The sequence below is a fragment of the Sander vitreus genome, chromosome 22 (genome assembly GCF_031162955.1).
Source record: "Sander vitreus isolate 19-12246 chromosome 22, sanVit1, whole genome shotgun sequence".
In the NCBI taxonomy this organism is placed as follows: domain Eukaryota; kingdom Metazoa; phylum Chordata; class Actinopteri; order Perciformes; family Percidae; genus Sander; species Sander vitreus.
The window spans coordinates 24,257,475-24,284,403 of record NC_135876.1 but is presented as its reverse complement, the minus strand read 5'-3'; the positions used below and the strand labels follow the sequence as shown (position 1 = coordinate 24,284,403).

The 26,929-nt window shown below is 44.0% G+C and overlaps 1 protein-coding gene across 1 annotated transcript in view; it reads left to right on the top strand.

Annotated features, from left to right (window-relative positions):
• The first annotated feature begins 1,703 nt into the window (after nt 1-1,703).
• The window catches only part of LOC144536884 (uncharacterized), a 34,243-nt gene continuing 9,017 nt past the window's right edge, over nt 1,704-26,929 (top strand). Inside the window, exons 1-9 of the mRNA XM_078280191.1 lie at nt 1,704-2,277; nt 8,392-9,055; nt 11,229-11,381; nt 14,089-14,296; nt 20,910-22,085; nt 24,015-24,355; nt 24,913-25,078; nt 25,628-25,739; nt 26,030-26,150. Coding sequence (XP_078136317.1) covers nt 8,411-9,055; nt 11,229-11,381; nt 14,089-14,296; nt 20,910-22,085; nt 24,015-24,355; nt 24,913-25,078; nt 25,628-25,739; nt 26,030-26,150 — 2,922 coding nt within the window. The 5' untranslated portion in view covers nt 1,704-2,277; nt 8,392-8,410. The remainder of the gene's footprint in view (nt 2,278-8,391; nt 9,056-11,228; nt 11,382-14,088; nt 14,297-20,909; nt 22,086-24,014; nt 24,356-24,912; nt 25,079-25,627; nt 25,740-26,029; nt 26,151-26,929) is intronic.

The window sequence follows — 26,929 nt, the reverse complement described above, 5'->3', positions numbered from 1 at the left end:
GCAGGAGGTTTGTTTTGAGTTTATTTTGTTTTGGGTCAATGCAAACATTTTATATTGTTCTAATTTAATTGAAATAAAATGATTGTGGGGGAAAGAAAACATCCAAAACAAACCATGGTGCATTTATTTTAAAAAGAAGGGGAAATCAATATTATTTACATTAACTGAAGAAGAGATTTAAACTTTGAACTGTTAAATATGTTGTGTCTCTGAGAAGAAGCAGAAGACTCTCTGCCATGTTGTTACCTTGTCACCTGTCCTGCTTTATGCTTTGTTTGGTTGCTAATCATTTTGCTTCTATGCTGTCTTGTTTTGTGCTAAATTCTGCTCGTGTTGTCTCTCTTTTTTTGCTTAACCCTCCTGTTGTCCTCGGGTCAAACTTTCTATATCAGAACTATGACAAAAGAACGTTGAAAAAAAGTGATAAATGTTGGAAAAGTATGCAAAAACGCAGGAAAAAAAATCCACAAAAACATTTTTTTTTTTTTTAAACGCTGAAAAAAGTGACAAAATGAACATAAAAAAACAAACATCGCCAAAAGGTGAAAAAAAAGTGACAAGAAAATTGGAAAAAACATCAGAAAAAGTGACAAAAATATAATTCAAAAAACGTCAAAAAAGTGACAAAAAAATTGGAAACAAAGTGACAAAAAAAATTGGAATTAAATCAACACAAACGTAAAGCAAAGTGTAGACAAAGAACAACAAAGTGTTGAAATTTCGACCCAGAAAAACACAAAGTTGCATGGTCGTCGGGAAGCCAACACAAGGGTTAAAGAATTCCCAGTATGGCTCCAGGAGGCACCCCTACAGAAAAAGGGGGGTTTGGAGCCCAGGGGTCCCAGTATGGCTCCAGGAGGCCCCCCTATACAGAAAAAGGGGGGGTTGGAGCCCAGGGGTCCCAGTATGGCTCCAGGAGGCCCCCCTATACAGAAAAAGGGGGGGGGGTTTAGAGCCCAGGGGTCCCAGTATGGCTCCAGGAGGCACCCCTACAGAAAAAGGGGGGTTCGGAGCCCAGGGGTCCCAGTATGGCTCCAGGAGGCTTTTTTTTTTCCATATATGCCTTTTCACCACGGATGTGGCATTTTTATCCCCTGAATAATCATGCATTTTATTAATTTGCACTGTCCCATTCTTAAATAGAAACGGGATTGAATTGAATAAAGATTATAATCTTTGATAGGCTACATTAAGATGGTAATAATTACTCATGCACAACGCTGAATGCCGGATAATTCAATGTCCTATTTGTAGGTTGTGGTATTGCTCCTTGAGTGTGCTATAGTGAAACGGGGTCAGCCCTGTTTCTAAGATTTTTCTTAAAATTAGGCCCTATGTTAGGGTTAGCGTTATATTCCATCTGTAGTCCATTGCTACTGGATAATAGGTTGGGTGTAATTGGCTACCAAATTGGGAGAAAGGGGGATACAATCTGATACAAATTTATGAAAAAGGAAATGTGGGAATATAGGGCCTAATTTTGGAAAGAAATCTTAGAAATGTGGGAACATAGGGCTGTGGGAACATAGGGCCTCATTTTCAGTGAAAAAAAAATTCTTAGAAATGTGGGAACATAGGGCTGTGGGAATATAGGCACGCTCCCGGAGTAACATTGCATGCTGCAGCTCGGTTGTTTCTGGGAGAGTCTGTGCGGTCCTCCTGAGCTCTGAGTGGTGCTGTCTCGCCGCCGCAGCCCTGTGAAAACTGCCTTCCATTGCATTTCTCCTTCCATCCAGCGGACTAACCAGGCCCCTCGCAGCCGCTTCACGGTGGCCCAGAGGCGGGCTGATTCCCACCACAGACCCGGCAGGTGTAGTAGCGGTGGTGGTACACCGGAGGACAGCGGGCACCACAACCCCCCCGTTTTAGTGCTGGATTTACGGACTGCTCGGTGGGAAAAGCCCGGGATGTGACGAAATCCTAATCAAAGTGCGACACATGCACACAAGCCCATGCACATCATAAACAGGGCCCGTTTTGCGCTGCAACTTTGCGGGGTTTTTGTTGCCTCTCTGCAAGAGTTTAAAGGCAGATCATCGCAGGTGAGGCTGGGGGATTATTATCTGGGGGAGCGTGACGCGCACTTCGCAGCAGCAGCAGCCCCTGCGCTGTCAGACGAGGAAGTGAGGCTTCATACACGCCCATTTCAGCCTGTCGACCCTGCTGTAAAAGAATAGAGCCGCTCATCAGATAACAGCAACAGACTTTCTAAACATGCGTTCACTTTCGGATGGACGACACCGGGAATAACCTGCAGGACGACGCCGATTTCAGCGGGTAGGTGACCGAAGCGCTTCACGCGTAACGTGGACGTGACAATTTCCCCCAAATGTTATTATCGTGAGACTTCTGCACTGTGAAGGCCTGTCTCCATCTTTTTTTCTTTCTTTTTTTTGATAGTCACATGCATGATCTCTGGCCTGAGTGTCAGTGGCGTGCAGCGTGACTCACAATTAGTGTCATCGCCGTCGTCTGCGGGAATAACGTGTCGCTGGCAGGTCTACAGTTTACAGACTGCGGGCCAGATGTGAGCATCTGCCCGCACTCTGTGTGCGTGGCGAAGCACCTGCTTGCGTGATGATGTTGCGTGAATTTAGCAGAGTTCAGGCTGCAGACTGAGTCCCTTAATTCAACATGAAACCCCCCCTTTTGAGGAGATTTTGCACCCACTTCCATCTGTAGGCAGCTAACTTTGCATCTATCTTAGTCGTTTTGCATTTTTGTGTGTGATTGCGTTGCATCTATTTTAGTGGGGTTGCTTCCTGTTTTACATATTTGGTTAGTCATTTAACATCTGTTTGTGATTGTCTATATATTTTAAGTCATTTTGCATCTTTTTTGTGAATGTTTTGCTTCTATTTTTAGTCGTTTTGCAGCTTTTTTTGTGATCGTTTTGCATCTATATTTAGTCCTGTGGAGATAACTTTCAGTATGTTACACTGTAGTAGCCTAACTAGGACTGGGTATCGCCAATAATTTCCCGAATCAATTCGATTCCAATTCACAAGGTCCAGATTCGATTACATTTTCGATTCATTATCAAGTAGGTTTGGGAAATTTCAGTTACAATACAAATTTTGCTCGGAAATAAACCAGATTCTCAGAGAACTTCTGCTGTAAATTGTACGAACAAAAAGCAACCCTCAAATATGTTTTATAATTCACCAGGTTCATGTTTACATTAAGAACTGACCCCCAAAAAGTGTATGGTGGGTTATACATCAGTGGTGGTTTTAAAAGATTGATTTTGGGATCACAGATCACTTAAACAAAGATCAATTTTAATTAGAAACTCAATTATTTTAAAGGCATACTACGTAACATTTCTCTCTTCAGTCCCCCTACAGGTAGTCTCATTGGAAATACAGCCACGCGAGCTGTAGTTCCAATAAGACCACCTGTAGGGGGACCGAAGAGAGAAAAGTTACGTAGTATGCCTTTAACCCAGCCCTAATAGTAACATGGGTACCTCTCTTTCTGTATGGGGGGGGGTCCTGGAGCCATACTGGGACCCCTGGGCTCCAAACCCCCCTTTTTCTGTAGGGGTGCCTCCTGGAGCCATACTGGGACCCCTGGGCTCCAAACCCCCCTTTTTCTGTATAGGGGGTGTCTCCTGGAGCCATACTGGGAATTCTTTAACCCTTGTGTTGGCTTAATTGACAGATTAATTGATAATGAAAATACATTGCAGCCTTAACTGCTGCATTACGTCACTAGTCATGTATTTACGATTTCAGAAAAAGAACATTAATAATCCCACTTTACATTCAAGAAAGAGTTATCTACCCTTTATTAATGTTTTCCAAACACGGTGTATAATACACTTTGTATTGATACTACCCCTCCATATACATATAAGAGTATTATAAATATATTATGATGACTCCCTGACTACGATCCCTGTGGTTCTCCAGGCAACATGTCGGGCAGCACACTCTGACTTTAAGTCCCTGTAGGGTGGTTTTCAGTTTTGTCACATGAACTGCTGCCATGGCTCTGATAACATGGGCGGATTATGAGACAACGGGCCCCTGGGCCCAGACATATAAGAGGCCCCCCACCCTGTCTACATAACAACTACATCTACTTTTAGTCATCTGGTTTGCTTGTTTTGCGTATCTTTGCATCGCTGTGATTGTTTGGCATCTATTTTAGTTGCTCTGCTTCCTTTTAACGTATCTTTACATAATTTAGTCATTTTGCATCGTTGTTGTTTTGCTTGTTTTACAAGTATTGTTCGTCTTTTTGCCTCTTTTTTGTGATTGTTTTGCATCTCTTGTAGTCCTTTTGCATCTTTTTGTGATGGTTTTGCATCTATTGTAGTCCTTTTGCATCTTTTTGTGATGGTTTTCCAGCTATTGTAGTCCTTTTGCATCTTTTTTGTGATCGTTTTGGTATCTATTGTAGTCCTTTTGCATCTTTTTACGATGGTTTTGCATCTATTCTAGTCCTTTTGCATCTTTTTTGTGATTGTTTTGCATCTATTGTAGTCCTTTTGCATCTTTTTGTGATGGTTTTGCATCTATTGTAGTCCTTTTGCATCTTTTTTGTGATTGTTTTGCATCTATTGTAGTCCTTTTGCATCTTTTTTGTGATTGTTTTGCATCTATTGTAGTCCTTTTGCATCTTTTTGTGATGGTTTTGCATCTATTGTAGTCCTTTTGCATCTTTTTTGTGATCGTTTTGTATCTATTGTAGTCCTTTTGCATCTTTTTTGTGATCGTTTTGCATCTATTGTAGTCCTTTGCATCTTTTTTTGTGATCGTTTGCATCTATTGTAGTCCTTTTGCATCTTTTTGTGATCGTTTTGCATCTATTGTAGTCCTTTTGCATCTTTTTGTGATGGTTTTGCATCTATTGTAGTCCTTTTGCATCTTTTTTGTGATCGTTTTGTATCTATTGTAGTCCTTTTGCATCTTTTTTGTGATCGTTTTGCATCTATTGTAGTGCTTTTGCATCTTTTTGTGATGGTTTTGCATCTATTGTAGTCCTTTTGCATTTTTTTTGTGATTGTTTGGCTTCTATTGTAGTCCTTTTGCATCTTTTTGTGATGGATTTGCATCTATTGTAGTCCTTTTGCATCTTTTTTGTGATGGTTTTGCATCTATTGTAGTGCTTTTGCATCTTTTTTGTGATGGTTTTGCATCTATTGTAGTCCTTTTGCAATCTTTTTGTGATGGTTTTGCATCTATTGTAGTCCTTTTGCATCTTTTTTGTGATTGTTTTGCATCTATTGTAGTGCTTTTGCATCTTTTTTGTGATGGTTTTGCATCTATTGTAGTCCTTTTGCATCTTTTTTTGTGATCGTTTTGCATCTATTGTAGTCCTTTTGCATCTTTTTTGTGATCGTTTTGAATCTATTGTAGTCCTTTTTCGTGTCTTCATGGTCGTTTTGTGTCTCTTTGTAGTTATTTTGTGTGTTTTTTTTCCAGCGACCTCTGGCCTGTGCCCGGTACGCCCGTTCAGTAATCTATCCATGGTTTATGGTAACCTTATTGTGTGTCGCTGGAGGAGACGTTCAGTGGTGTGGGCTAACATTTTAAACTTCGGCATCAGTGACAGCTGTGATAAATGGTTCAGATGAAGGACATCTGTCGCATTATCATGTCCTCAAAACAAGCTGGAGGGATTGTTCAACACACTCGGTTCATCACTGTTACACAACAAACTAAACTTGGTTTTATGCTCTGTGTGTGGATTTGTTTCAGTTTCATCAGAGGATGTCTGGTTTTTTTGTTCCTCATGAATGGGAAAAGCTGTTGTAATATTTTAAATAAAGTTTTACAGACTGTAGCCAGGATTTTAGAAAGTCATCGAACTGAAAGTCACCAAACTGTTTTCATTATTTTTTATTTTTTTTAAGGTTTATTTAAGTGTAGCAGTTCAGCAACTCCTTATTAACTCAACACAACCAACTAAACTGTTTCTTTGTCTCGATAATTAGTACCAGAGACACAGACCTATTAACATAGAGGACCGTTTTATTTCCCAGCACAAAACTCTACTCGTTCTTTATTCATCAAGAGGGAGAGAACAATAGGTTGTGTTTTAACTTTCAGGGCTGAGACCGAGACAAGACCAAACAACTGAAACATACAGTATATACACAACTAGCTATTATGTACAGCTAATATTTGCTAAATCCCTTTGGGTGAGGGGTGAAGGAGAGTCTTGGTGCAAAGGCAGATTGATAACTTTAGCTAGCTAGCGTCGCAAGCGTCACTTACACCTACACTTAGCTTTCATATGCTTCCTTACTAAGTGCCGATATCGATTTGAGTATTCCCAGCTGTGTCGGTTAGCGTTACATTAGTCTATTTCACTCATTTAGGCCGGATATCCGTTGCCTTGGGCTTCCTTTGTGTTGGCATACATTTATATCTTTTTGTTCTGAGGACTAAGGTTAACTGCTCCTCAGATCTCTGCAGGGTAAATCCAGACAGCTAGCTAGACTATCTGTCCAATCTGAGTTTTCTGTTGCACGACTGAAACAACTTTTGAACGTCCACACGTTCCACCAAAACAAGCTCCTTCCTGAGGCTATTTTGCAGCGGCATGGCGGCTCATCTCCGGCGCTTAGCACCGCCCGAGACGATTGTGATTTAAATTGGTTTAAAGAAATGCCAATAAACCAGAGCACGTTTTCCCCCCATCCCCGAATGCTGTGTGGACTAGCCAGACCCTCCTCCAGCGTGCTTTGAAGGAGAGTCTGGCAAAGCGAGACTAGCCTTACATTGCAGAATTTACACACCGCTGTGCGTTTTCTTTTAGATGTTGTTTTGCAAATAAACTCTTTTAAAACATAATTAATAAAATGTATTAAATAAAACGTTATTACCGACGATTTTGCCTGACGTGTCCCAGACAGCCAGAGTTTCTTCTCCTGTCACCTGCGTATACTTTGGGAGTGCGTGTTAAGCGGGGTGGGCAGAGGGGGTTAACGGTGAGACATTTCAAATTAGAAATGAGTCCAGTTATTGGATGCATTTGAAGCAGGAAGTTTTACATCCAATCACAGTAACGATGTTAACACATAAATCAGACGGGAGCGTGCCTATGTTCCCACAGCCCTATGTTCCCACATTTCCTTTTTCATGAATTTGTATCAGATGTTATCCCCCTTTCTCTCAATTTGGTAGCCAATTACACCCAACCTATTATCCAGTAACAATGGACTACAGATGGAATATAACCCTAACCCTAACATAGGGCCTCATTTAAAAAAAAAAGTGGGAACACAGGGCTGACCCCAATCAGACGATACACAGGTAATTTCGTGATATACTGTGGTCTTGAAATAAAATCCCGAGTCCTCTTCATCCGAGACCGAGACAAGACCAAGTAAAAATGTTGTTGTGACGGTCTTGAGTACTACAACACTGCCAGTTCATGCATCTTATCTGACCACATCTTAAAAGCAGAAGTGTTTATTTGTTCATATGTTAGATGTTGTTGAAGGTATTCCTGGTTTTGCAGTCTGAGAAAAGTCATTTAGTTAGTTTTGATGCTCACTTTGAATTTACATTCATTTGGCTTAGGTGGTGCCCAAAACCTTAAAGGAACACGCCGACTTATTGGGACTTTGTCTTATTCCCCGTATCCCCCAGAGTTAGATAAGTCCAAACATACCCTTCTCATCTCCGTGCGTGTTGTAACTGTGTCTGACGCCCCCACCGCTAGCCTAGCTTAGCACAGATCCTGAAGGTAACCGGCTCCATCTAGCCTAGCTTAGCACAGATCCTGGAGGTAACTGGCTCCATCTAGCCTAGCTTAGCACAGATCCTGGAGGTAACCGGCTCCATCTAGCCTAGCTTAGCACAGATCCTGGAGGTAACCGGCTCCATCTAGCCTAGCTTAGCACAGATCCTGGAGGTAACCAGCTCCATCTAGCCTACTGCTCCCAATAAGTGACAAAATAATGCCAACTTGTTCCTATTTCCATGTTGTGATTTGTATAGTCACAGCGTGTACAAATAACAAGGTCACATGAGACACAGCCATCTTCTAACCGGATACAAACTGGGAACTATATTCTCAGAAGGCGAAGCACTGCTACTTCTGCTACTTGGGCGGAGTGATTAGCGCAAGCACCTGAGAAGCCCCGTTGTTACTCTCTGCTCCTCACCACGGGGCTTCTCAGGAGCTGTGAGCAAATCACTCCGCCCAAGTAGCAGGTTACCTCCAGGATCTGTGCTAAGCTAGGCTAGCGGTGGGAGCGTCAGACAGAGTTACAACACGCACGGAGATGAGAAGGGTATGTGTGGACTTATCTAACTCTGGGGGATACGGGGAATAAGACAAAGTCTCAATAAGTCGGTGTGTTCCTTTTAAGATGACAATAAAAACTCTGGAAAATGAAGTGTTTTTAAGTGTGTTAATTCTCTGTTGCAGTGCGTTAAAGTGTTGAAGGATGGACAGGGAGCTGTTTCGTCAGAGCCAATCAGAACACAGAGAAGCCTCCAATGGAACCAGCCTTCAGACTTCCACCACCACGGCTGACACCTCCGCCCCTGCAACCCCGACGCCTCCGCGGCTCACCCCCAACCCCATGCTCCTGGACTCCCCCGTGCCCACAATGACGCCCACCACCTCCTCCCCTCCTCCCCCTCTCACCCCCGCTCCCTCCGTCTCCGCAACCCACGTCCTGAAGATGGCGGCAGCGGCCACGGCCGGCGCTCCATCTCCCCACATCCTCGTCCCCGCTCCCCCTAAACTCACCTCCACCGCAACCCCCGCCCTCCGCACGTACTCTCGCCCGATCCTTCCCTCCCCAGCGGGCGCCTCCAAAGCACCTACCACACAGACCTCCTCCTCTCTTCTCCCTCCTTCCTCTTCTTCCTCTCCCGTCAGAGCCAGCGCCACCTCGCCCCTCCTCTCTTCTTCTTCTTCTTCTTCTTCTTCTTCTTCTTCATCTTCTGCTGCAACGCACAGCATCACCGCCATGTCAGCCAAGACCTCCAGCAGCCTGACCAATGGGAACACAAGGCCTGCATCCATGCCGACCTCCACACCGATCACGCCATTTCACACACCGGCCAGTCCACCTGGCAGACAGGTAACTGGGAGGGAGGGGCGGACACACACACACACACACACACACACACACACACACACACACACACACACACACACACACACACACACACCCACACACACCCACCATTTAAAAATAAGAGTGTATGGCTTGGGGTACAGTATAACAGATATAACACATTAACTAAATATTTTGCAGAAGTAAGTGTAGGTCAGTGTTGGAGCTTACAGTTTCCTCTCCGTTTGCTTTCATCTGACTACGTTTCACATCCTCCTCGGCCTCAGGTTACACATCTCTGGCTTTGTAACAGGTGCCGTTACATGCGTTTCATCTCTACTGAAAGAGAATTGTCTAGTCTTGGGTTCGATCATTTCACACGCAGCAAAGTTCTAATTGCTGTTGATTGAAACTGGGATCATTTTTTAGTGCGATTTAAGAATCACTCCACTGAATGAGTGGGGGAAAGTGAGTAGTGATGCTCCAGATGAAGATGTTTTTGCGTGAGTATATAGGAGCCACCTTTCAGTCCTACAATGGGGGTGAGTATTGATACTTAAAACACTAATTAGTGGAGTATTTCTAAATTGCACCCGTTTCTAACTTTGAGAACGCACACACAACAACAATAGGAGTAAACCTCTATATATGGCTGCCCGCTCTACCAACTGAGCTATCCGGGCGCCCTTAAACACACTTATTTTAACCTGAACCACGATCACGAAGTAGTTTTGTTGCCTAAAGAGGTTCTGCACTGCAGGGCCAGAGCAGGCGCCTATGATCGCTGGTGTTGCTGGACATTCGAAGGATAATGCATGAAATAAATGTGTGCGTAACTTTTCGTAAGATATAAGAACAGTTGTATGAGAATACGTTGCCTGTAGATTGAGATAGAGATTCAAGTACCATTTGAGAAATAAGGTTAAAAGAGTGCTGCTTTTGTATTAAAAAAACCTTTCCATCGATCCATTGTGGGACTGGCTCTAGTGGCTGTAATTCTGCACCAAGGCTGAATTTTGGGAAAGAGACTTCAGATACAGTATTAGGGGACCACTAAGGTCTATATAAAAGAGATTTCAGATACAGTATTAGGGGACCATTAAGGTCTATATAAAAGAGACTTCAGATACAGTATTAGGGGACCACTAAGGTCTATATAAAAGAGATTTCAGATACAGTATTAGGAGACCACTAAGGTCTATATAAAAGAGACTTCAGATACAGTATTAGGGGACCACTACGGCCTATATAAAAGAGACTTCAGATACAGTATTAGTGGACCACTAAGGTCTATATAAAAGAGACTTCAGATACAGTATTAGGGGACCACTACGGCCTATATAAAAGAGACTTGAGATACAGTATTAGTGGACCACTAAGGTCTATATAAAAGAGACTTCAGATACAGTATTAGGGGACCACTGAGGCCTAGATAAAAGAGACTTCAGATACAGTATTAGGGGACCACTAAGGCCTATATAAAAGAGACTTCAGATACAGTATTAGGGGACCACTAAGGCCTATATAAAAGAGACTTCAGATACAGTATTAGGGGACCACTAAGGCCTATATAAAAGAGACTTCAGATACAGTATTAGGGGACCACTAAGGCCTATATAAAAGAGACTTCAGATACAGTATTAGGGGACCACTAAGGCCTATATAAAAGAGACTTCAGATACAGTATTAGGGGACCACTAAGGCCTATATAAAAGTGACTTCAGATACAGTATTAGGGGACCACTAAGGCCTATATAAAAGCATCCAAAGAGCACCATGTCATGGCTCTGCATCCAGTTTGTACCGTGCTGCGAGATCTGTATCCTGCGTGTAAGCAAAACGTGTTATGTAAATACAAAGACCCTTCTTTGCCTAGATGCAATCTTAGGTATTTTGAGGCAAGGGTTTTATCAATGAACTCCAAACCTGTTTGTTAAGCTCTGGAAACTACACTTGGATGACAGAGAGCAACTTTTGGTGATACCAACAATGAATTTTCTTGACGTACTGGACAGTTTTGCATTTGAATTGTTTACTCTTGGTTTCCACACTTTGCGCACACACACACACACACACACACACACACACACACACACACACACACACACAGTATTGCTTTTCTAGGAAATGTAAGAAGATGTCCTCACTCTAAAGATCTTCCTGATTCCCTTCCCTCCTCTCCTTTCTTTTGTTCCAGGTATCACACACTCATCCTGTGGGCACACCTGGTCTGGTGCGAGCCAATCCGAGCCCCTCCCTTGTGAAGCAGAGGGTATCCCAGCAGACATTGCTCCTGGGGAAAGGTCTCAAAGGGTCTGGCCAAGACCAGGTGCTGCTTAGAGCTCAGATGGTAAACATAGAGAGACAGAGAGACACTCACTCACCCACCCACCCACACACTCACTCACACCTCTGATCAGCGTAACAACATGTCGACAGATATAAGTTGGACAGTACTGTGTGTAAGACTGATTTAATGAGACACGAATAAGACAGAAGAGCTAATTAACTTTATATTAGGACAGTTTTCACAGCCATGTTGGATTTTAAGGTTTAGGTAGTGGGAGGTTCTCCCGCCTTTCCGAGTCAGAAATTTGACTTCAGGGGGCGTTTCAGTTGAAATTTCCAACTTGGACTTCGGAAATTCCGACTTCCCAGTTCAAATTCAACGCACCAATAATCTTGGCTCGTCCTCAAGGCCCTTACTTTGGGAACCACTGCACTACAGCACCAAATGTGGATTAATCCACTGTTGAAAATAGTTCCAAACTAATTTTTTTCCCCTTCCGTTGGATTAAAAACTACAGTGAGCACCTGATTTAGGAAATTACTGATGAAACTATACATTTGCGAGGCGTTTAAAGATTCACGTCGAACCATGTCTCATGTCTAAACAATAAAATGCAGAGAATAGGAGGTAGCGATTAAGATATTTCAGTGTGGAGGGGTTATGAGTCACTCGCACTAAAAAAAAACAAACATGCATATTCATCTTCAGCGCTTGAATACGATTAGACTCGGTGCTTTAATCGCTGCTCTCCTCTGTTTATTTCCTCCTGTTTACTGTCTCCTTCCTGCAGCTGATTCTTACGTCTGCTATGCGACCTGCCCTGTCCTCCTCTTCCTCCTCTTCCTCTCCCCCTTCCTCTAACCCTGCCTCCGCTCAGGTGAGCAGCCGAGCAAATCCGACCTTTCTCATGTGTGCATGTATGATTTTCAACCACTAAGTTAGCCTCGCTTGTTACCGTTGCGCGGCTGTCAAGCTTTCCATTCTGGCACAGCACATGTGGGGTTTGCAGTGATTTTTAACATGCAAAACATGCATTCGGATCTCCGCGTTTAACTATGTATCTTTAAATTAGTGCTGTCAGTTAAAATGCATTATTAACGGCGTAAATCTTTTTATCGCGAGATTAACGTTCTTTTTGGCCTTGCAAATTTTGTAGTTTTTTTTCACATGCTGTTGCAACAACTAGTAACGTTAGAAAAACTACAACACCACACCGGATCTAGCTAGACCGGAAACCAAACAACAGGCACGCCGCACACACTTGTTTGGGCTTGCGAGCCGGCCAAAGAGTAGTAGGCTAACGTTACGTTTTAAGTGGATGGCGAGCGAGACGCCAAAATGGATGCCAGTAAGATTCTGAATGGAAAGTTTACTTTTAAAAAGTTGCCAAATGGTTCCATTGACAAGACCAAAGTGATCTGTGTGTTTTGTCGTTGTGAACTGAGCTATCATCGCAGCACGTCCAGTCTGAAATACCACTTGATGGCCAAGCACACAGCTGATGCCAATCCCCCCCCCCCCCGTCAAAGCCAGGCGACAAAAGCACAAAGCAAGCCGATCCACTTTTCCATGTTGATGAGAGCATTAAAATGAGAAAATAATGGGACAAAAAGAAATCTAGGAACATTTAGAATAGATAACAATGTGCAATTAATTGCGATTAATTGTCAGTTAACTATGACATTGCGATTAATCGCAATTCAATATTTTTATCGTTTGACAGCAGTACTTTAAACGTTACAGTTACGGCTGAACAGAAATGAACACGTTTTCCCATTTCACACATGGTGATTTATGTGTTAGCGCGACAGCACGGTGATTCAGCCCCTAGGCGGATGTTATCTTTTGACCGAGCCAGGCTGGTTCCTCCTGTTTACAGTCTTTGTGCCTAGTTACTAGTCTTAACATAACCAAATCCAATATAGAGTGGCACAGAGGCGCTAATCTATGACAGCATCCAGGACCGGCTTCCACAAATGAAAGTAGTTTGTTAGCGGTATGCTAACTCTTAGCCTGAGAAGTAAAGCTGGGTTTCTTCTAGGGGTGTGAATCTTCACTGGTCTCACGATTCTATTATCCTGTCAACGATTCAAATCAATATCACGATGCATCACAATGTGTCACCTCCTCAATTTTATTATATATCGCTACACGTCGTTTTCATCAACACATTCAAGCAGTCAGATATATTTGAACTCCCTTTTTAGTGCATCTGCTCTTAAAAAGACACTTCCTAAATGTGGCGGAGTCTGAACACAGCACACTACAGACAAAAACTAAAACAAAGCAGCGACCGTCCTCTGAGAGGCTTAGCATCCAAGATCTAAACTGATGCAAGTATCCATAGGAGAACTCCCAATTGCAAGGAAATGGGAGCGAGAGCTGAGCACTGAGGGGAACGTAATTAATTGGGAGACAGTTTGGGACAACATTTTCCATTGTTCCGAGAACCCAAATCACCAGCAGATCCACTTCAACATATGGTTATATCGGTTATGGTCCGTCATCGACCGATGCAGAATCGTCCAGGTCCGCATCACGATGCATCGATTCATTTCAACACTAGTTTCTACTGTAGGCACTTAGCCGGACGTGCCAATGATTGCAGTTTAAGTTTGAGCAGACAAATGAAATAAAGATAAAATAAAAGTTGAATTCATTCCTTGTGTTTATGGTTTATGGTTATGTAAGACAAGACAACTGTCTGCCGTCCCTGAAAGTAAAAAGATGTGTTTGAGATCTAACGATGTTTTTCTCTCCTCTGCAGCTCCAGAGTCTCACCCTGAGGCCTCCTCCCCCCGGGGCCCTCACCATCCCCCCCTCCCTCCGCCTCAAGCCCCCCTGCGCCTCCCTGCCCCCCCTCTCTCGCCCTCAGGCCCCCCTCTTCCCCCCTCTTAGGCCGCGCCCGGAGCCCAGCGCCACGGCAACGGAGAGCCCCAGCACGCCCAGCCGCCACCTCTCCGTCCCACCTCCAAGTAGGTCCTGGGGGGGAGGGGGCGGGTGTGACACTCACTGGGAGTGATCTCAGGAACAACCGGTTTCATTTTTATTTGGTAGTTTGGTTTCAGGAGTTGGAAGACACTTAAAAGTAAAAAAATAAAAACTGTATTTACATCAATCTGGCAATCAACACATTAGGATTAAATTAGTAATCACGCTTTCCATTAATCCAACAAAAGAATTAGAAATGCTATAGAAATGTTATTGATGCTGCACACAGTCAAGTTTGTTTTAATACTGATGCTTAATAATGTTGTAAATGGGCGCCTGGGTAGCTCACCTGGCAGAGCGCGCGCCCATATATAGAAATATAGGGCTCTATTTTAACGATCTAAGCGCACGGCGCCTGGTGCAGGTGTGTTTAGGGCGTGTCCAAATCCACTTTTGCTAGTTTGACGGCGGAAAAAAGGGTCCGTGTGCCGGGCGCATGGTTCTAAAGGGTTGTACTTAGTGTCTTCATTAATCAGAGGTGTGTTTTGGGCGTAACATGCAATCAACCAATCAGAGATCATCTCCCATTGCCTTTAAAAGCCAGGCGCGTTTGGACCTTGGCGCATTGCTATTATGATATAAGTAATATTCTTATTTGTAATCTTCTGCATGTGTGTGTGCTGCTGTGCGTCCCTGTGTGTGTAACAAGCATAGTGTGACGCGCTGTGCACGAGCCTAGGAGCATTTTACTAATGCTCTGTTAAAATAACAATGAAATGCTGCGTTATTGACTTTAGACCAGGTTTTTGTTGGTCAACGGCGCGATCACTTCCCGCTGCCTCAAGCAATACGCCCAGAATGCACCTGAACACACCTCCCTGTAAGACCAGCACGCCCAGAATGCACCTGAACACACCTCCCTGTAAGACCAGCACACCGATGGGCGCAGGTGCATTTGCTATTTAAACGACGAGTATGCCAGTTTAGTTGTGAACTAGAATTAGCTATACAATTGTTAAATTCTAGCGTCTTTTTTGTACATCAAAATATAGTTGAGTAACTGTTATTAACAATATTGCAGCCCAACAATATGCAGATCAGGCTGCATATAGCCCTGATTAACTTGGGCAAAGAAAGTCTGCAAAACATCATGTGTGCATGATAGAAGCCTACTGTAGATGAGAGAGTATTATTATTTAACTGAATCAAAGTGTCTGGACAGTTAGAAGACACGTTAGTGAAACTGTAAAGCTAGGAGGGAGACGTAGAACCATCAGTTATTATGGTTTATAAAAACATGCATGAGCTTCAGTTTGATTAAAGCAGAAAATCAGGTAACCTGATCCGCTCGTACTCTATTAATAGAGTAGTGCACCTGGGTGTTTGTGTTGTGCAGCGATCTGACCGATAATTGGTTTGTCAGTTTGTGCAGCAATCATCCATTATCTTATCACGTCAAAAAAAAAAACAAGGAGAACAAAGTGTTTGTTGGGCACTACGGCCATTTAAAATTGTTATTTCAATTAATGACAAAAAATGGAGGAAAAGTGGCTGATTCCAACATGGTTTATTTCATCTGAGTACTGTATGTTTTGGGGTATTTCTTTGCCATTATTATAAAGACAGTAGAGCTGATAGGAACAAAGTCAGTGTCTTAACATTACCTTTAGACATGTGGTTCCCAACATTGGGTTCGCAAGATAAATCTAAATCTAAAGAGATGATTAACAGAATAAAAAAAGCAGAAAATGGATTCCTGCAAAATAAGATTGCTTACTTTTAGGTTTTTTTCCCCCCTCATTGTTGCTGACTTTTTTGTAAAATAACTGGACAATGTCCTTCTTCAGGATCATGGGAATTAATAAAAATAATACAGACCTAAAAGGAGAATTCCCTTTATGGTTTAACTGGTCTCAACTGGTTGAGATTTGCAACCTGTGATGAGGAGACCCGAGTAAATGTAGCCAGTTGAAGTCTGGAACTTCTGCCCGAGACACCAGAACACAATATTTACTTCAACGTAAAGTGGTCATACTTGGCTTTTTTTCCTTTCCTTTATTGTGTTATATATCTTTTTTGTGCATGTTATAGGTTTACAAAGTGAAAAAGCCCAAAGTCCCCCCCAAAAGAACTTACCATCTCCTGAAGAACAGAAAACACTGTTCACAAACTGCTCCAAACAGCTCTATTGTAGTCCAGCCTTTACTTCAGAGACAAACTGGTCACTTTGTAACACACGTTATAATGCTCGCCTAGCTGCTAGCATGGCACGCCCTCATACTCTGCTTCTGACTGGCTAGTAGTCCTTACCTAGGTACTGTCAGGGCACGCCCTCATACTCTGCTTCTGACTGGCTAGTAGTCCTTACCTAGGTACTGTCAGGGCACGCCCTCATACTCTGCTTCTGACTGGCTAGTAGTCCTTACCTAGGTACTGTCAGGGCACGCCCTCATACTCTGCTTCTGACTGGCTAGTAGTCCTTACCTAGGTACTGTCAGGGCACGCCCTCATACTCTGCTTCTGACTGGCTAGTAGTCCTTACCTAGCTACTGTCAAGGCACGCCCTCATACTCTGCTTCTGACTGGCTAGTAGTCCTTACCTAGGTACTGTCAGGGCACGCCCTCATACTCTGCTTCTGACTGGCTAGTAGTCCTTACCTAGCTACTGTCAGGGCACGCCCTCATACTCTGCTTCTGACTGGCTAGTAGTCCTTACCTAGGTACTGTCAGGGCACGCCCTCATACTCTGCTTCTGACTGGCTAGTAGTCCTTACCTAGCTACTGAGCATGTGTGACTCCCAACAAAGATGTTCCAGCAGTGAGAGGTCTCACTCTGTAGCTAAAACAGAGAGCTCAACACACAGGGTGAAAAGAGGAGCTGCAGCAATGTGCAGTACAACAAAAATATGGTGTTTTTTGAAAATTAAACCATATAAACCTATTCTGATATAACCTCTAAATAAAATTATGAACCTGAAAATTAGCATAATATGAGCACTTTAAAACCTGCAAATATTTGGCATTTCTGCTGCTAAAAGCAGGCAGTTTCTGACGGTGCTTTTGCTTGCCTCAGTCAGACATTTTATAAAAGTCACTCAGACCTGGGAGTTAATGCCGCATTCTATTTACCTCGCAACTCGGTTTTAACGAGGTCAAAGTCGTAAACACGCCCCCTGACGTCGGATTTACGAGCTCGGAACTCGTACAACCTCGCAGTAGCCCGAGTTCAAAATCCAACATGGCTGCCCCCTGCATCAACAGTTGTGAAAAGCTGCAGTAACATAAAGTTATAAGCACTTCTGTCTTATTTGTGTTACTAAATCAGTCGTTCACACAGGCATGTTCAACTTCTATCTGTGGACATGTTGTTACGCTGTTTGCATGCACACAAAAAAGTGTGGCTATATCAGTAATGCGTTGTTATCAACTGGTATTGCTAACAATAGCTAACCGAGCTAGAGCTAATGAAACAAAATAACAATAAACCCTCAGGGAATTATTCATTGCATTACTAGTTGCTCCCGTTTTACATTCCCACTTGAGAAAACCTCAAAGACAACCTCTGGGAAACCAGCATGAAGCAACAGGCGTTAACTCAGGGAGCTGTCGGGGAAACCGCAGGGGTTTCAGTTTGTCAGAGCAGCCAGAGGTTTAATCTCTCTCTTTACCAACTGAGGCACACTTATTCAAATCCACAGAACTTGAACATTTTGTCGAGAGCTCAAACAATTCATCTATTAATCAACTACTCGATCGACAGAACATTATGTTTCTTCACGTTTTAAGTTTACAGACACTTTTTGAAAGAAACAATTTGCACATCCAACAATTCTTCCGTGCGGGTGCATTGGAAAATATCTTGAAGGTCTAGAGCACGTGTGTCAAACTAAAGGCTCGAGGGCCAAATCCGGCCCCTCAAAGATTTTGATCCGGTCCGCCTAGTTTTTCCCGACTTTTTTGACGCTTTTTGACGTTTTTGACACCTTTTTCAATGATATAGCCACCTTTTTTAATAGGATTTTTTTTGCTTTTTTTAGACAATTTTGTCACTTTTTTCAACATTTTAGGCGCTTTTCTTTTTTTACGCTTTTGGCGCTTTTTTCAATGTTTTTGTCACTATTTCCAAAGTTCACTTATTTGGACAATTGTCACTTTTTTCTATGATGGCTAAGTAACTATTTTGCATTTTTTATGTGGCTCAAACTGTAAGTGAGAAAGCTACATGAGACATGCTATAGTACAGTCAACATAATTAACTGTTTCTCTTAAAATAAAAGCATGTAAATAAACTCTACATGTCTGGCCCTTGATGTGATTATTAGTGTGGCCTGTAGTGAAGTTGAGTTTGAATCCCCTGATCTAGAGGGACGGAAACGTTAGTTTTCTTTAATAAATGGTGATGCTGTAGCAAGAGCAGAGTGCGGGACTTTCCTTTTTTTCAAGATTTACAAGCACAAGAAACAATAAGTCCTGTACAATTAAATAAATAGTTTAAATATTAAAGTACACAGCTGCTTTACATAGTTATTATTGACTTCTCACATTAGGTAGTTATCGAAGCAAAGAGTTAACCCTTGTTTCGTCCTCGGGTTAAATTTGACCCATTTTTTAAGTTTTTAATATCAGAAATATGGGTTTCTTTTTAACAAAATTGCCTAAAAATGGATGCATGTACGTTAAATGGAACCCATACAACGTATAACTTTGCAGGTAAAATCAATTATTACTTTCATTGAATTTTGGGTGAAAAAAAAATGTAAATGGTTTCTAAACGGTATCGTGACTCGACTGACATAAACCAGTCTGTGATCCCACTCAACATCCTCTGATCTTAACTATTAGTCAAAATAATTCAGAATTTCAGCTTTTTTTGAATTCCAAAATTAGGTTATAGTGTCATATACAGTAAATTAGGTTTATTAACTATGAATTTAAAAAAAGCGCTGAAAAAAACCCCCGACAAAAATGTTGGAAAAAGTGCCAAAAGTTCATGGTCGAAGGGAAGACAACACAAGAGTTAAGAGTTTATCGCCTAGCTTCTACATTACCAATGAAGAGTCCCCATGTCTCATCTCATTTAAAAAGGAACACACCGACTTATTGGGACTTTAGCTTATTCCTCGTATCCCCCAGAGTTAGATAAGTGCATACATACCCTTCTCATCTCCGTGCATGTTGTAACTCTGTCTGATGCCCCCACCGCTAGCCTAGCTTAGCACAGATCCTGGAGGTAACTGGCTCCATCTAGCCTAGCTTAGCACAGATCCTGGAGGTGACCGGCTCCATCTAGCCTAGCTTAGCACAGATCCTGGAGGTAACTGGCTCCATCTAGCCTAGCTTAGCACAGATCCTGGAGGTAACCGGCTCCATCTAGCCTAGCTTAGCACAGATCCTGGAGGTAACTGGCTCCATCTAGCCTAGCTTAGCACAAATCCTGGAGGTAACCGGCTCCATCTAGCCTAGCTTAGCACAGATTCTGGAGGTAACCGGCTCCATCTAGCCTAGTTTAGCACAGATCCTGGAGGTAACTGGCTCCATCTAGCCTACTGCTCCCAATTTTTGACAAAATAACGCCAACATGTTCCTATTTCCATGTTGTGATTTGTATAGTCACAGCGTGTACAAATAACAAGGTCACATGAGACACAGCCATCTTCTAACCGGATACAAACTGGGAACTATATTCTCAGAAAGGCGAAGCACTGCTACTTCTGCTACTTGGGTGGAGTGATTATTACTCCAACTCTGAGCGAACTCCAGGTGAACTCTCTGCTCCTTACCACGGGGCTTCTCAGGTCCTGCAAACAAATCACTCCGCCCAAGTAGCAGAAGTAGAAATGCTTCGCCTTTCTGAGAATATAGTTCCCAGTTTGTATCCGGTTAGAAGATGTCTGTGTCTCATGTGAGTTTGTTATTTGAACACGCTGTGACTCTACAAATCACAACATGTAAATAGGAACATGTTGGCGTTATTTTGTCACTTATTGGGAGCAGTAGGCTAGATGGAGCCGGTTACCTCCAGGATCTGTGCTAAGCTAGGCTAGCGGTGGGGGCGTCAGACAGAGTTACAACATGCACGGAGATGAGAAGGGTATGTATGGACTTATCTAACTCTGGGGGATACGGGGAATAAGACAAAGTCCCAAAAATCGGCGTGTTCCTTTAAAGAACAATTCCGGCGCAAAATGAACCTAGGGGTTAATAACAAGTAAGTGTACAGACAGTTTATTACAAAGATAGATGAGATTATAAAGACAGTAGCGTTAATGTTTATCTTTGTAATAAACTGTCTGTACACTTACAAAGTTATCAATGCTTCGGTTTACATGTAGGGACCCTCATTATGCTACCGTGGAAGTGTGGTGATATTTTGAGCCTTGTTAGTGGTATCAAATAGTGATTTACCCTGTGCCCCGAAAGCTAGCGTTAGCAGCTAACCTCTGGTTTGCGGTAGCTTGTTTCAAGCTAGAGACACATTTAGCATGAAAACAGATCCCAGAGAACGTTCGACAAGGTTCATTTTGCGCCGGAATTGTCCTTTAAGGTGCTGCATAACATCTTTGATTAACATAGTGAATGTGGGAGGTTGTGCCTGTTTTCCAGTTATATCTCTTCACTTTTTAATGCTTCCTCCTCTCTCTCCTTCTCTTTTTGCAGCTTTTTACTCTCCGGTCCGAGCCGTCCCTCTGAGACCCAGACTTCACTCTCCAAACGGCCACAGAGCGCCGTCGCCGCGGCAAACCTCAACCCTCCAACCGATCGCTGCCGCCCCCGCCTGTCAGGCCTCTCCTGTCAGCCGGCCGCTGGCTGGACTAAAGAGCTGTCCGTTAACTCAAACCTTGCTCGGGCCCGGCCAATCCCAGCACAGCTCGTTGTCTGCGACCAAACCCGCGTCTGCTTCTTCCCATTTCGAGCGCTCGCCGTCTGCGGCCAGGCAGCTGCAAATCATCGCCCTCTCTCGCCAGACGCAACCTTGCACGTACACCCCCGCTGTGCAGCCGGCGCCTTCTGTCGTAGAGTCGCCTGAGCTGTCCACTCAGTCAAAGAGGACGTTGAGCGCTGAAGACGCGCTTCCTCTTCCTCTAAACCCTTCATTGCCAAAAACTGCCTCTCCCCTTCCCTCGCCTCCGTCTCTCCTGAGTCCAGCATCCCCTCCGAGTCAGGCGGGCCCTCAAACACAAACTGTGAGCCAGAAAGGAGAGGCGAAGGAGAGCGAAGAGCAGCGCGAGAGAGGAAGAGGGCTACGCCAAGGAGGCAGTGTTGGTAGAGACCTGAGGGATGACCAAAGAGAGAAAGTGAAGGAGGAGAAACAGAGACTTCCACCTGAGAAGGAAGGAAGCGCCGTCAGTCAGAAGGAACAGGAAGTCGAAACAGGCAGAGAGGAAGAACAAATGGAGGTGACAGAGGAAGGCCAGAGGGCAGAAAAAGGGAAGGAGAAAAAGATGATGGAGGAGGAAGAAGAAGGGGAGACAGCCATGGACCAGTCTGAGAACCTGACCAGTCAGATTCTCCATCAGCACAAGAACACAGATCCTGTCCCGATGCCTGATGCCGTTAAAGAATCCAGTGTGGAACCAAAACCCATCCTGGGTCTCATTTCAGCTCCAGCCCCAACACCAGCCCCAACACCAGCCCCAGTAACACTCCCAGTACCAGCCCCAGTAACACTCCCAGTACCAGCCCCAGTAACACTCCCAATACCAGACCCAGTAACAGCACCATCTCCAGTCCCGGAGGTCTCTGTCCAGAGTCAGAGGCTACCAGATTCTCTTCAGCCGGTCATCCAGGAGGACTTCTGTGAGAACATGTCGACGCAGTCTGACAACCAGTCAGGTACTCTCATCTGTAGACTTTAGAGAGCACGTTCTACAGAATCACTTACATAACGGTATTACTAGTCTCGCATTGCCAAGCTCTAACTCCACAGTGCTGTGCAGTAAGGTCTGGCTACACCACAGATACATTCTGGGATAGGAGAGGAAAAACACCTGCTCTGGGTTGTTTGCATTTCTTTAAACCAATCACAATGGTCTCGGGCAGCACTAAGCTCCGGACGCAGCGATGGTGGCTCTGCTAAATAGTCTCAGGAAGGAACTTGTTTTGGTGGAACATTTGCACTCCGCAAAAGAAAACGTCACATAATATTAACTGAAGTTAACTGTTGACACAATACAGTAATGTGAGCTACTTAAAGGTCCCATGACATGGTGCTCTTTGGATGCTTTTATATAGGCCTTAGTGGTTCTCTAATACTGTATCTGAAGTCTCTTTTATATAGACCTTAGTGGTCCCCTAATACTGTATCTGAAGTCTCTTTTATATAGGCCTTAGTGGTCCCCTAATACTGTATCTGAAGTCTCTTTTATATAGGCCTTAGTGGTCCCCTAATACTGTATCTGAAGTCTCTTTTATATAGGCCTTAGTGGTCCCCTAATACTGTATCTGAAGTCTCTTTTATATAGACCTTAGTGGTCCCCTAATACTGTATCTGAAGTCTCTTTTATATAGCCCTTAGTGGTCCCCTAATACTGTATCTGAAGTCTCTTTCCCGAAATGCAGCCTTAGTGCAGAATTACAGCCACTAGAGTCAGTCCCACAATGAGCTTTCCTTAGGATGTGCCATTTCTGTGTCTGTAGCTTTAAATGCTATTGAGGAGGAGAGGGGGGGGGTGGCCTTGACCAACTGCCACTTTGCTCGTTTGAAAGCCATGATGTCTCTCTCTTTCTCATGGGTGGGCCAAATTCTCTGGTTGGGCAAAGCAGAGAAAGGGGAGGTAACCTTTCCCCTTATGACGTCATAAAGGGAAGATTCCAGATCGGCCCATCTGAGCTTTCATTTTCTCAAAGGCAGAGCAGGATACCCAGGGCTCGGTTTACACCTATCGCCATTTCTAGCCACTGGGGGACCATAGGCAGGCTGGGGGAACTCATATTAATGTTAAAAAACCTCATAAAGTGAAATGTTTATGCCATGGGACCTTTAAATTAGCTGATACATGGTTAAACCTCATTATCTCTTACCAGTGTATCTCCGTGTGTACTTCGTCTACAGCAATCCCACCAATCGGTCCCAAAACGTCCCAGTTAGAGAGGAAATGACCTAAAAATATTCTTCGTAAATCTTTACAATCATTCAGTGAAAGCAGGCCTGCCTTGTTGCACGATCCAAATTTTCTTCAAAACTTGACATTTCCTGCGTGTAGCTTGTTGTTTGTTTGTTGTTGTTGTTTCCTGAAGCGTACGGAGTTTGAGAACGGCAACATACAGAGAGAGGAAGCCATTTCGGAAATGTACTTCTGTTCATAGGCGCCGATACTCGAGTGCTCGAGCACCGCAGCACCCTAAAATACTGCGCACCGTGTGCCAGACTGCCAGTAGGCTACATTCATTTACAATTACGACATTGCAGTTGGTGCTAAGTGGAGCGTCTGTCATAGTGTGATTGGTTATGTCGCTGTCAGTCCCCTGCTCCATATCCTATCCACCAATCACAGTCAGTTCAACTTCTCATCTCCAATCCTATCTGTATCTGTGAGAAGTGGCGCTCTCCTGAGTTGAAGGGTAGCCTCCTTTACGGCTTTATTATCGAGTTAATAGGCGTGTGTGTTGGTGTCGGCCGCTTTCATTTCCTAAGGTTCTGAAATGCAAACATTTTTTGACTATGTTTTTTTTTAAATGGCGTGCGCCCGTGAGCACCCACGGAGGAAAACATAAATCGGCGCCTGTGTATCTAACTCTGATCTCTGTCTTTGCTCCTTTCAGCGTTGTCCAGCCTCTCCTCCCAGTCTCCCCCATGCTCGCCCTTAATCTCCCCCTCGGGAGAAAACCCTCCCCCCCTCCTCCCCGCTCAGACCGCCCTCCCGACCGCGCTCAGCCTATCGCACCACGAGGTGGAGAAGGTAGACAAAGCGGTCGGCGAGTCCCAGCACCCGGCCGGGGCCGAAACCGAGACGGAGCCCCTCGGCCAATCTGGAGACAAGTCGGAGAGCTTCGGCCAATCGCTGAGCAGCCCCTGGGAGATGAGGGCGTGGCCTGAGGGGCACCAGGTTCTGACTCACCTGGTGGAGGGATTTGTCATCCAGGAGGGGCTCCAGCCGTTTCCTGTACGGACTTTTTGTTTAACCTCAACTGAACAGAACACGCTAAAAGCTGCAGAAATTATAATATTGATGTTTATTTATATTGTTGGCTACATTTAATAATGTTTCAGCTCAAAGTAAGAATTAGCAACCTGGTGTTATATTTTTTACGGCTGGTGTTTTAACTGAAAACCAGTTGTCAGTTAATCTTGATTTTGTCAGCTGCACTGGACATTAATATCTTTATGTATTTAGTCTGTTTTTGGCAGATCTGTATTAAAACCTTAAGCATGAGACACACCTGTGTGTGAAGCTAAATGCTGCAGCAATTCAGTATTTATCTAAAGGGATTTTGAACCTAAAATATAGTCGCAAAACTTAGGTATTTGTTTAAGGGTTGAAGCTCCTGTAAACAGCGAACTCAAAAGTCCTGCACTCGAACTATTACTTGTAAAAAAAGTAGCATTAAAATGTACTTAAAGTACCAAAAGTAAAAGTACTTATTATACAGAATCATAGACAGTGAAACACAAATTGTCTCGGGTTGTTGCGGTGCGTTTAACTACCTGTTCGTGGTGCAGGTGAACCGCTCGTCCCTGCTGGTTCCAGAGCCGGTGACCAAACCAGAGGAAGTGAACGGGACCAATGGGAGCGCAGCGTTGCCTGTGACGGACACAAAGATACAAGCTGAGCCCTCCACTGAGTCAGAGGGGGAGGAGGCAGGAGACACGGACGACCCCGCCAACAGTAAGAGTTTCATCAGCTTGTTGGTTTATAAACTGCACAACCGTCGGCGTATTTGAGGGTTTTTTTTTCAAGCTCTCCACGTTTGGGAAAAACAATTGGGAACACAAGTTCAGGATAAGTGTAAGAGGATGGCGAGTGTTTCCTATTATAAATATATAAAGGTCTATCTCTGTAGGGATCCTTTCCATAATGTTGTCAGACACTTGGAATAATAATCTGAGCCTGTCAGCCGTAAAAACTGAACTTTTAGAGGACGCTAACTGTGGTGAACATTTGTCCTGAAGGGTTACATTGCAGGCCGGTTCATGGCTTACGGTTACAGTGTTCTCATTCAATACTGGACCAATTTCAACAACATTTTTGTTTACATTAGTCTCTTAGACACCAATGCATGGGAAAATAGGGCCCAGGTTAAAAAAAATACCGAAATACCTCCTTCTACTAAATACCTAATGACATATATTTTTGTCTTCTGTATTTTTAGAAACATATAGTATGTACAGCTTTAACTGCTCTGAAATTAAACACAGTTGTCTCTTTCACACACAGGGTCGGCCCACAGGGACAGGACGGTGCTGCACTGCCAGTTCTGTGGGAAGAGAGGCCATGCACACAACTTCATGCGGTCCAAACGCTTCTGCTCCACTTCCTGTGCACGCGGGTGAGACCTGATTCCATTGGCTCAACAACTAAATGCTGCTAATGTACTGTGTGACCTTCAGACACTGTTTCTGAAACACAGCAGTGTGTTTAGGGGTGTTGCTGTCAGCCTGACAGCTGCAGCACTAGCAGGATGTGGTGTGTGTGGCCAACACACACACACACACACACACACACACAGACACAGACACAGGTGTTAAATGCAGATGTGTGTGTGTGAATTAAAGCAGCAGAACAAGGAGCTATCACTAAGTCTCTCATTGTTTCTCTTCTCCTTTTGTCTTCTGGCAGGTTTAACGTTCGTCTGACGAAGCGCCTGCGGGCTCTGAGTGCAGGTAGTCGGTCCGAGAGGCCCCGCCCGGCCCTGAACAGGGCCGAGTCCGTCCCTGGGAAGCCTCTTTTACTGCGTCTGGTAGGGACCTTTTTGTTTAAATTAGTCACTTAGACACCAATGCATGGGAAAATAGGGTCCATATTGACAATATACAGAATTAAGCATCAATTAAGCGTGATTTATGGTTATGCAGAGGCTCAACGCAGAGCTTTCGCCGTAGCCTACGTAAGTGGCCTGAAGTTTATACTATGCGTAGATCTTAGCAGGGCCTGTGTGTGTGTGTGTGTGTGTGTGGTAGAGCGAGTGAGAGAGTGACGGCGATTAGCTTCGGAGCCAGTACCCACTCTAGAGGCATAGTGGGAGCAACGGGGTCAACCCTATGTTCCCACAGCCCGGTGTTCCCACATTTCTAAGATTTTTCTTAAAATTAGGCCCTATGTTAGGGTTAGGGTTACATTCCATCTGTAGTCCATTGCTACTGGATAATAGGTTGGGTGGAATTGGCTACCAAATTGGGAGAAAGGGGGATACAATCTGATACAAATTTATGAAAAAGGAAATGTGGGAACATAGGGCTGTGGGAATATAGGGCTGTGGGAATATAGGCACGCTCCCGGAGAAACAAAGTGTCTCCCCTGTTATTTCTGACCACTGTGGGAAATCTGTAGCAGGAGAAGTTAACCCTCTCCTTGATTTCATGTTGTTTATGGAGAAGGAGAACCAGGAAATGAGTCGGGGGAAATGCAACGCTACCAAGCCACGGTCGAGCGACGTGCGTTGCCACAACGTGTAGTTACATTTTTCGGGAGGTGCGCATCAGGCTACGGCATTAGGGTCGGTGTCTCCACGTACCGACG